Source organism: Betta splendens, chromosome 4 (assembly GCF_900634795.4).
Source record: "Betta splendens chromosome 4, fBetSpl5.4, whole genome shotgun sequence".
Classification (NCBI taxonomy): Eukaryota; Metazoa; Chordata; class Actinopteri; order Anabantiformes; family Osphronemidae; genus Betta; species Betta splendens.
The window spans coordinates 30,974,934-30,986,472 of NC_040884.2; the positions used below are offsets into that span (position 1 = coordinate 30,974,934).

The 11,539-nt window shown below is 41.9% G+C and overlaps 1 protein-coding gene across 4 annotated transcripts; it reads left to right on the forward strand.

Moving 5' to 3' along the window:
• Positions 1 to 310: 310 nt before the first annotated feature.
• On the forward strand, positions 311 to 10,917 carry ddx10 (DEAD (Asp-Glu-Ala-Asp) box polypeptide 10). Of its 4 annotated transcripts, none has more exons than XM_055507846.1 (5): positions 311 to 705; positions 1,220 to 1,335; positions 1,560 to 1,965; positions 4,882 to 6,224; positions 7,404 to 10,917. In XM_055507846.1, exons 4-5 carry the CDS (start codon positions 4,884 to 4,886, stop codon positions 8,538 to 8,540), a joined length of 2,478 nt encoding a protein of 825 aa, XP_055363821.1. In that variant the 5' UTR covers positions 311 to 705; positions 1,220 to 1,335; positions 1,560 to 1,965; positions 4,882 to 4,883; the 3' UTR covers positions 8,541 to 10,917. The 4 variants fall into 4 exon arrangements, with proteins under 4 accessions (XP_055363821.1, XP_029002011.1, XP_055363822.1 ...); XM_029146178.3 differs by having other exon boundaries at positions 1,850 to 1,965; XM_055507847.1 differs by having other exon boundaries at positions 1,573 to 6,224.
• Positions 10,918 to 11,539: the final 622 nt, after the last annotated feature.

The window sequence follows — 11,539 nt, forward strand, 5'->3', positions numbered from 1 at the left end:
TAACTTAATGAAGTTAGAATAAGGAAGAAATAAGCTTCTTTTCAAAAGATATTGGCTGTAATCACTTTTTGGCAACGTGAAGACAGCATCTTACTGGTTTAACTGGTCTCAAACAGGTGTAGACAGTGTTCAAGTGAGCTGGATGCTCATTAAATGTCTTAATATTAACAAGGAGAGCTCCACTGACTTAAAATGAAGCAGAAATAGGCCTTTTGTCAAAAGATATTGGCATGAATCACTTTTTGGCAACGTGGAAACAGCTTTTTCCTGGTTGTACTGGTCTCAGACAGGTACCGACAGTGTTCAAGTGAGCTGGATGCTCATTAACAGTCACGATCGACGATCGCTGTAAAGAGAATTACGATGATTATTTCCGTCGTGGCGTCACTACGTCCACTAGAAAACGTGTAGCGGACAATATTTAAAAGTTATGGCCGTTTGAAACCGAAATAAGCAGCTGTAGTCTTACACAAACCGAGCTAAACGTCTTAACGAGGCGGTGCGCGCTCCCGTGTGCGGAAATCAATTTCTGACAGACAGTCACTCTTTGGCACGACACCGGCACCGCTGCCTAAATGCTTGTTCTGTGTGGACATCACTTCACCTCCGACTGCTTTAAAAACGAGTGTATATTTATTACTGGGCTTGAGGTTGAAGAAGGTCTCTGTTCCTACAAGACGTGATCCACTTGCTGCTTCCCCAAACGTAAGTACATGCTTGATACTTATTGGATGTATGTACTGTACTTTCTTTGTTTATAATCTAGAGTCCCTCCTGCGTAAGGAATGCTAATTGCTAGAACAGTTGATGCTAACAGCTACAGCGACAGAGAGAGAGAGAGTGTTGCAAGGTGCTGACACGCAATTTGGATGAATCTAAGCCTCTCCAGCATTTGTCCGGTTAGAATCGTGTCATATATGGTACTGAGGTCATTCACTCAGCTCACATTTTACCTGCTAGCGTCATGTTAGCCGCTAGCGCGATGCTAGCACAGCATTAGCGTTCAGTATAACTTGGGTTTGGCTGCGATAGTAAGTTGTGAGTCATCTGTCTTTCTAATTACTACCGAGCCTGTCGTGTGTATGTCGTAGCCCAAGTAGACCTGTGAATTTGGGTTATGTCATGTTCTATCTAAGTCTAACATGTGTTTTTGCTGTCTTCTTGTAAGTGTTGTTTATCTAGTCAGCGAACTGTAAATATGATATTGTTTTTTATACAGGCTGGCACATCCCAGCTACCGAAAGGCAAGGAGGTTGCTTCTCAAACTGACTCCTCTGCAGGCTGTGGACACATGGCTACCTTGTAGAAGCGTTGTTGCTCACCTCAGGAGCAAAGGTACGTACGTTTAACAGCACTATGATAGTTTGTTGGCCAATAGGCAGTTTTATCTGACAGAGATTTTGGATTTCACATTTGAGTATTTGTAGTTGAAGTATTCATAATCTGATCTATATTATTGTCTATATATTTTCTCTATACGCAGTTGGTCAACTTATTTTGATATTTTAGTTTAGTTTTAGATAGTTTTATTTTAGTTAATGGGTAATTTGTAATTCTAGTGTTATGGCGCAGCTTATGTGGAAAAGCTGATGGAGACCATCTTCAAAAAAGTCCTGCTGGACCCAGGTCGAGCAGAATTTGAGCAGCCTGACATAAAGGAGGTCATTAATGCCATGCCAAGGTTTAACAAACCAGCACTATAAAAGCTAAGTTGAAAACATGTTTGCTCCAAACACACGTACAACTGATCTAACTACCTCTATATATTGTTTACATTTGTGAAGGTTGTGAGATACATGAAATACTGGAAATTTCATTAATCTACTATTTTATTCTCTATACCTTCTAGAGTGGTGTCAAGAAAAACAGCTGCATCCTCCATCTGTACAGCAGCTGCACTGCTTCAGATGTCTTCCAAAACGTGATGAAGACAAAAAAGATCCTCACATTTCAACTTTTATTGAGGTATTGCCACAAAAACAATAATTTAGGTATTTCACAGGTGGTCCAGGTCGAGACCAGGGAAGATGGGATCACTAACAAGACTTCTCTAGGCTACAGTAGATACCTGCAATGACTTGAGATACACACAGACATAGTATTGTCAAATTGATGAAGAAAAAAACAATAACTACATTTCTATTAGTTATATATTAGCACTTTATATATTATGCACCTTACTACAGTAAAAGCAATTAAAAATATATTAGGTCAGTATGTATTTCAAACCAAAACTATGTTTGTAAACCAGAGTTCCCAGGTAGGTTATGATTAATCTGTAAATAGTAAAATGTTCTAAAATTGTTTATGAATTTTTGAGATACTTATTTATTCCATGCATGTGTAATTGGCTGATATACTGTATATTAAATGTGTTCTGTAATGAATACACATTCAATCATACTGGCTCCAGTCCTGAATCATCAACCATACGTGACAGTAGGTTAGTCAACTGGTTCAGGCGTCTTAAGGTAAGATTTATTGAAATTTAAATTTTAAATACAATGTCACTTTAATAAAAGTATTAAACACATGCAATATCTTGACAGCAACAGTTGCTGTCACACCATGCCTCTGTAGGCATTCACTGTTCCCACATTAGCAGTTGTTACAGACAAATACGGCAAAATATAAGCTGCAGCTGAAAATCCCATTATGGAGAAATTATTTTGACACAGCAGCAGCACAAGAAAGAAAAAACATGTAAAAATTAGTTTATATTAGTTTGTCGAGCTATGCTTCCAAACAGGCTGTAGTTGTGTTATGAATATTCTGTTAATTAATACAGGCCGCTTATTGGCAACCATTAGTATTAGCAGCTAATCAAGTTGCGTATTATATAAATCAATTAATTAAATTAAATGTGAAATTGCCAGTTAGACTTACATCGCGCCATTCAAAGTGTAACCACTTGAACTTTATGAGATAGACCTTTATTAGTCCCACAGCGGGGAAATTCCATCAGCAGCCAGCTTGACCGGCGCTAGTCCGACAGTGGAAGCAAGTTGCAGTACAAAACAATACAAAGCCAAAAACACATGCACATACAGTGGCACACAGTACAAGTGGAAACCTTGCTGGAATCTTTTCTTGGGTACATCAGGAAACATAGATAAGGTCGGAGAGCAGACAGTGAGACTGTAAGGTGGTGGGGGGTGTATCTGCATCAGTGTAGTGAAGTGTTGTTTATAGTATAAGTATGACCGAGGCCGACCAAGATGTTTACATGCTAGTCCACCAGTTGTCCTTGAAGGAAGCCACAACAAGGGAAAGAGAATAGACAGAGGCACAGCTGGTGAGCTAGATTGGACCCGGGAAGGGAGGGGTGAGGGAGAAGAGACAGAAGAATACACAGCCAATTCTAATACATTTTAACAATCCACGACTAATTTGTCAAGATCAATACTCCAATAGGTCAGAACTCAGGGCTTCATCGCCTCTTGTGGGACTATGGGTCACCCGTGACATCCCCTCACGCCTGTCAGACAAGGCTGTCACCATATTCACCAAGTGTTCAGTCTGTCTGCAGATGTTATCCCTCAGTCTCTTGTCTTCCTCCGAACGGGCTGAAATCTTATTAGTCAGTCCTGCAATCCGGGCATCTGAACGGGCTGAGATGTTACTAATCAGTCTCTCCATCCATATGCATATCATTCAAACGAGCTGAGATGTTAGTTGTCAGTCCATCAATCAGGGCCATCCTCGGGTGTAATTCCGTCAGCCGAGTAACCATGGCCCCCATCGCCGTTTGCAGCTCCATGGCCGGTGGACACGCCAATAAGCCGGCTGCAGATTTTCCAATCGTTCCAATCTTCCGATAAACCAGGGCACCACCAAAGCCAATCATAAGTAGCCCTGTTATCACAGTCCAAAAAACGAATAGATCCTCTGCATCCTTGATAGACAGAGGCTCCAGACACATGAGGCACCAGGAGATTCTTTTCTTTGTGAGAACATTTTGTCCAATGCGCTGAGTGACCGGTTGATTAGCTCCATGTTCAAACATGTTATTCCAGAATAGCAGATCAGGGTGCTCATAAAAGACAGGACAAGGACTTATACTATACTATAAGTATTATAGTATAAGTATTCATAGTGTACTATTAATTCCTTTAATATTGAACACTTTGGAGTTTCATAATTTTGATCCCCACCACCACAGCTTCTAGCTCTGTGGGTACATGCTTTCTGCTGATGAATATATATCATATGTTGGAAGTTACATGTTCTTTCTTTATTATATTTTACAGACAAAATAATAAATTGACTGATTAATAGTGAGAAGTGTGTGGATGCGTGAGAAAGTGAGAGTAATAATAGGATATAGTCGAAATAGGAGGAGGGATGATCTGATTAGCAGAATTCGGTCCAGTCACACTGGTCTAAACAGCACAAAGCCGTACGATACAGGACAGTGTGAATGTGGGGAAGAACAAACAATAGAGGATGTCGTAGTGTCTTTCCACTATATAAAGTACACAGGGAGATGATGATAGAACATCTGACTAGATGTATGAAAAGAAAACAAAGCTGGATTTGAGGATAGTATTGAATATGAAAGTAAGAAACATGAAGTATAGAACCATATTTAGGTTTTTGGAGGATACAGGGGTGGATAAAAGAATTATGGAACATTAAACCACAAAATTTAATCTAATTTCTTTTAGGTTAAGAGGGAGGGTAAGATATAGAGTGATTTTAAACTACAAAAGGTGGCGGTAATGCAGTGGTAAGGTCTGCAAACATCCATAAAAAGGCAACCAGAAGAAGACGAAGTGCGTCGCGTTATGTTGACGTCACACGCTAAGCGACAACATACTGTACCGTCCACGTTGCCTTGACTGGTGTGTACTCAAGCTTCTGGTTCTGTTTGTGTGGAAGTAATGGAGAAAAAAGGCCCAGACTCGTGCGGAAAGAAGCCGAAACCCGCGAAGATGGAAGACGACCCCGTCAAAAACTTCGAAAAATGGAAGAAAAAATACAGCAAGACGAAAGCGCGAGTGAAACGTAAGAGAGGGGAAAAGCAGCCCGAATGGCAAACTGAACGAGAGTACATCGACAGGCTTGTAAGCGGGTACGGTGATATCAACAGCAAAGAGGTTGTCAAGTTTTCAGACTTCCCCATTTCAAAGAAAACCTTGCTCGGTCTGCAGAAGGCCCAGTACAGACAGCCCACAGAGATCCAGAGACAGACGATCGGCCTAGCTTTGCAAGGCAAAGATATTCTCGGCGCAGCTAAGACAGGCTCTGGGAAGACTTTAGCCTTCCTCATACCGGTGTTGGAGTGTCTGTACCGCCAACAGTGGACTTCTATGGACGGCCTTGGTGCACTCATCATATCCCCAACCAGAGAACTTGCCTACCAGACCTTCGAAGTCCTGCGCAAGGTCGGTAAGAATCACGAGTTCTCTGCGGGTCTTGTTATTGGTGGAAAGGACCTGAAGAGTGAGTCGGAGAGGATCCCCCGCACCAATATAGTGATCTGTACCCCTGGCCGGCTGCTGCAGCACATGGACGAGACCGCCGCCTTCCACGCCTCAGACCTTCATATGCTAGTCCTGGATGAGGCGGATCGCATTTTGGACATGGGCTTTGCGGATACTCTTAACGCCATTGTGGAAAACCTTCCCAAGACAAGACAGACATTGTTGTTTTCAGCCACGCAGACCAAATCTGTCAAAGACTTAGCTCGGCTGAGCCTCAAAGACCCAGAGTATGTGTGGGTGCATGAGAAAGCCAAGTTCAGCACTCCAGCCACGTTGGAGCAGAGCTACGTGGTGTGTGAGCTTCAGCAGAAAGTCAATATGCTCTACTCCTTCATCAGGAGCCATCTAAAGAAGAAGACCATAGTCTTCTTCGCCTGCTGCAAGGAGGTGCAGTACCTGTTTCGGGCCTTTTGTCGCCTCAGACCTGGCCTGCCTGTCCTGGCTTTGCATGGCAAGCAGCAGCAGATGAAGAGGGTGGAAGTTTACAACGACTTCCTAAGAAAGCAAAATGCTGTGCTGTTTTCCACGGACATTGCTGCCAGAGGACTGGACTTCCCCGCTGTCAACTGGGTGTTACAGTTCGACTGCCCCGAGGATGCAGACACCTACATCCACAGGGTGGGGCGTACCGCAAGATACAAGGAAGGTGGAGAAGCCCTCCTGCTCCTGCTTCCCTCAGAGGAGAAGGGAATGATCAGGCAGCTGCAGGAGAAGAAGGTTCCCATCAATAAGATTCAGGTGACACGCAGCAACTTCAACACCAAACAAATTAGCTATTGACAAAGCTTCAACCTATTAATCAGTTCATTATACTGAGTAAATCTGCTTATAACACATGCGAACAAGTTCTTCTCGCACAAATTCAAATTTAAAGCATCAGATGATTTTTTTTTTAGCAAAATCCACGAGATGATCGCCTTTAGCTGAGCCTACGTTTATATCAGGGTCATACGCAAAAAAAAACTGATTATGATCATAAAAACTAAGCCAACACAATGCAAGTTCAAAGCTAAAACTGTCAGCTGACACCCTTTTTTACAATTAGAATTAAATAGATTTTATTAAAATAATCTACAATTTATTTGTTTGAAATATGTCTAGAAAAGCTCTAAATCACAAGTGGATACTTCAACACAGGTTTCATAACTGGTGATTTAAATCATAAAGCAAAAAAACACTTGTTAGTGACACGTTAATGTTGTCAACTAATAACTGTAAATGTTTCTTAAGTGAGTCAGTCCAGCATGTTTGAGATTTTGAAATGTGAAATAAGAAAGCCTTCATTTGTTAGATGCTTGTTAGAGCTGCATTAGTAAAGTATTGTAACACATGACAAAAAAGCATTAACTTATTGAAAGTATTAAACCCATCTTTTTTTTTTTCATTATTTCTTATTAGGTCTTTTATTTTAATTTATTCTAGTGTAAATATCACTAAATTAAGCTAGTTAATGTTTATTATTTATTGGTGGGTGAAGGTTGTTCTCAATTCTGTAAAATGAGCTGCTGTTGTTTAATGGGACAACTGTCCACTTGCACTCATTTCTTGCGCTGTTGATAAATTAACTTTAAATTAACGCGTTTTACACTCTTTGGAAGACATACAACCCCATGAGTATTGACAGTCCAGATGATTTAGTTGTGCATGTCTAGTTGTATGTCAGTTTTTGTTGCCCTCTCTTCTGGATGTAATTGTTGACTACAGCCATTTCCATCCTCTTAGCAAAGTCCACCACCAGCTGTCCTTCTAGATTCCTTTTCTTTACACCAAACCTGCCCTCACTCACTCTGACAAGAAGAATCTACCAGAAATCATATACAGATAACGATTAACTGACATGCACACATTTTCTAAAACACTTATTCATTCTAAAACACTTATTCAACATTATTCATTTTGTTGTGTGGTTGATTCCAGGTGAACTCTGATAAGCTGCAGAATGTGCAGCAGAAGCTGGAGGCCTTTCTGGCCCAAGAGAAGGAACAGAAGGAGCGAGCCCAGAGGTGCTTTGTCTCCTACTTGCGCTCCGTCTACCTGATGAAGAACAAAGAGGTATTTGACGTGTTTAAGCTGCAGATTCAGGAATACGCCGTCTCTTTGGGTCTTGCTTTGGCTCCAAGGGTGCGCTTTTTAAGCAAAGCACAGGCACAGAGGGCAGAGAGCCACAGCCTGAGAGAGGAAGAGCAGTCTGAAGAAGAGGAAGAACTGAAGAGCTTTAAGGCCCAGCTAAAAGGAAATGCTCCTCAAAAGGATGCTCAAAGCGCTGAGTCAGAAGATTCGGAGGAAAAAAGGCATCAGTTCAAGACACAGCTACAGTGTGCGCTTGATAGTGAAAATGATGATCTGATTGACTTGGACCTCTTGACGGTCAAAAGAAAAGATGTCTTTAATCTGACAAGGGACCAGGAGATTACGAAGAAGCTCGCCAAGGATTCCAAAAAGAAAACCATAAAAGACACAAAGCTTAAAGAGGCCAAAAGGATTCTAAAGAGAAACTTCCGGGTCAACACCAAAGTGTCTTTCAATGATGAGGGAGAGGCTGTGCAGCTGTGGCCACCAGTCCAGCGGCTAATTGCAGATGAGGAGGAGGAGGAGTTAAACGGCATTAGTGTGGAGAAGAACAGAGAGAAGCTAAAACGTGAGGATGTGTTTGACAAGCAGGAGTATAGGCGCAAAGTTCATGAGAAGCACAGAGAGCAGAGGCTCAAAGCCAAAGCAGCCAGGAGGGAGGCTAAGGGCAGGATGCAGCACGAGCAGAGTTCTGATGAGGAGGATGAGGTTGTAGCTTACTTGGCCAATCACAGCGAGGATGAGTTCGACCCAAGCACCCTGCCAGACCCGGATAAGCTGTCCTCCCCAGAGAAGGTTGACAAACAGATGGGGTCAGGTAAAAGGAAGCAAACATCCAATGATGAGGAAGAGGAGAAGCTCCCAGTGGGCAAGAGGAAAAAGTCCAAACAGCAGAACGATGAAGAGCCCACACCTTTGGACACGGGTCTGTCTCTGGCAGAGGATGAGGAATTGGTGCTGCAGCTTCTTGGAGGACGAAGTTAGAAATGACATTAAATATACATGAAAACATAATTGAATATTCTGTGGTATTGATGGCAAATGTTTAGTGTGATACTGCCCCCAAGTGGCCAAAAAAAACCTAAATAAAAAAAGGCTGACGTGTTAAGTTATCATTGTTACTTTTGAATGATGAAATGCAATTCCTGAGTAGGAGAGACAGAAAAGTCTGTGTTAGAAAGACGAATACGTTTAATGATAATGGATGGACCAAAATGGTTTGATGACCCACAGCATTCAAAAATACAACTATGTGAAAAAACAGCAAATCCAACATGTACATTAATTAATTAATTTAATTTTTTTTATAAAAAGAGGATTAAAAACTACCCCCTACAGGAAGAAACCTCTACTAACTGATTGATCAGGTAGAGAAAAAAGAGGCAAGAGAAACAAAACAAGCCAAATTAACAACAGAACACAGGCAGGTCTTTGGGCCCACAATGCACAATGGAAGCACGCAGTCCATTCATATCTGTAAAAACAGGGAGAAGCATAACTGCTGCAGAGAAGACACACTGCATGAATGTGGAGAAAACAAAAAGGTGAGAAATATTAAAGACTTTAGTGTGTAAAGGACATCCACCATTTGAATCTATAGCAGCAGACACAGAGGAGCTTGGTAGCTAAAGGCTCTGCCTCCCGTTCTACATGTAGAACCACCAGTAGGCCAGCTATAAGAGAGAAGTGTGAGTAGCTATGAGGTCTGGAAAACGAGATGGAGCTGATCATTAAGCACATTGAAGTGAGGAGACGTTTACAGGACAGAGAAGCTGATGTAGGAGAAATGTGATCTCTCTTCCTAAGTCCAGTCAGAGTGGCTGAGTCGCTGGACAAACTAAGTAAGGAGTTACAGTGGTCTAGCCAGGAGAGAACTGAAGATGGAGTCATGGTTCAGCATCACTCTGACGAAGGAGGCTTCTGGTCTTAGTGATATTCCTCAGATGGCGGTAGGTGGTATGGTATATTATGGTATTTATATTAAGCAACAGGGGTTGCAAGCCAGTGACTTCTGTGCTGGTCCCAAGCCCATATAAATAGAGAGGGTTGTATCAGGAAGAACATCCAGCATAAAACTTGACAAAATGACCATGCAAATCATCCAGATCAGTCGCGGCCTGGGTTAATGACTGCCACCGATGCTGTTAACCTACAGGCTGACGGTGGAAATTGGACTACTGCTGGTGGAAGAAGGAGAGGAGGCAGAATGATTTGTGGTCAGAGAGAAGAGAAAAGGCAGGAGCAAAGATTTGTGAATAGGAACTCTTGTTGGCAGAATGACAGGGAAACGCAGAGAGCTGGCACACGTGATGGAAAGTAGTTAGGTAGATGTACTGTGTGTGCAGGAGACGAGGGGAAGCGCAGCAAAGCACATACTGTAGTTTTGGAGGAGGATACAAACTGTTCTACCATGTTGTGGATAGGAAGAGAAACGGGGTGGGAGTGGTCTTGAAGGGGGAGTTTTAGAGGTGAAAAGAGTCTCAAACAGGGTGATGAGTTTAAAGCTAGAAATCAAAGAGGTTATGGTGAATGTAGTCAGTGGGTGTGCTGCACAAGTTGGCTGTGTTTTTGAAGAGAAGGAGAGATTCTTGAGTGAATTTGATGAGGTCATGGAGAGTATCCCCATAGGAGAGAGGATAGTGGTTGGAGCAGACTTCAATGGACATGTTGGTGAGGGGAACAGAGATGAGGAGGAGGTGATGGGCCGGTTTGGTGTAAAGGAAGGGAATCTAGAAGGACAGATGGTGGTGGACTTTGCTGGAAATGGCTGTAATCAACACTTACTTTCAGTAGAGAGAGGAACACAGAGTGACTGTGGTGGAAATTTTATATTATTCCTTAATGCTGATCATTTTCATTATTAATGCCTTAATAATCATCTGATTGTTTCTGATTCATGTTCATATTCTTAAGTGTCGATCATACACATCCTTCAACATTCAATGCATTGTTCAAGTATATTGCTGCAGACCTCTGAGCAAGTGGGGTCCTCAGTTATCTTTGAGCAGGAAGCCTAGTTCTGATTTGATCACTCTGAGACAGTGTCTGACTTGATGACCCTGCGATGTAGTGTTTGACTTAGACAAGGAACAGAATGCTCCTTGAGTGAGGCCTTCCTCTTTTCTCATCTTTACTCATGTAGACTTGGCAAATTGTCCTGAAGTTTGAGCTCATGTGTGGAGGTTTTGTGTTATCTGTAGGCTTTAAAAATCGGGACAGGAGGAGAAGTTGTCAGAGAACCTTGGTGGGCACCTTGTGTGAGCATGAACTTGTTCTCTCCACCCGGGTGCTTTTCTTTTCCTTTCTTTTTTTAATTTTTCCTATATGCATATGCAGAAATAAATTCACAAAGACAACTTTATGAATTCTTCTTTTCATTGAGTCGTCAGAAGCTCTCGTGGTATTTTTTCCGCAACAGTGACATACAACTCGACATGCACAACTAAATCATCTGGACTGTCAGTTCTCATCTGGTTGTATGAAAGAGGAATGTAAAATGCGTAAGTTAATTTGTCAACAGCGTTAAATTAGTTGCCATCCAGACAATGATAAAACGCTCTCATCCTGGTACAAATTACGTCATGTAATATGTCATTCTCAAAAGTGTGTGTCAAACAATATTCAAATCAGCTACTTGGTCATCTGATATTAAGATAAACATTAAATCCATTGTAATATAGCACCAATATATAAAAACTATAGTCTAAACCTGTGCAGTGAACATTAGTTCATGGCAAACATGCATTGCAAACACGTTATCGCTGCCTTTGGCTTTCTGACCAGTAGAGTGCAGTGTTCCAATGTTAGTGGCTGTTTAGGCCCCAAGTTCATCAGCTGTGTGATCTAAGTTAAACATCAAGGCTACACTATGTGCCAACACTGAACGCCTGTGGCTTGACAATCATTCATCCAATCATTTGTGGGAATACAGGAATCACAATGCTAACTAGGGTGCTTGACCATGAGCACCTCCCCCACACACA

Bases quoted from the DNA above. Each gene is read 5' to 3' on its own strand.
- ddx10 (XM_055507846.1), top strand. From the start codon at position 4,884: ATGGAGAAAAAAGGCCCAGACTCGTGCGGAAAGAAGCCGAAACCCGCG. The intron at 6,225-7,403 runs GTGACACGCAGC...GGTTGATTCCAG, and splicing joins TTCCCATCAATAAGATTCAG to GTGAACTCTGATAAGCTGCA.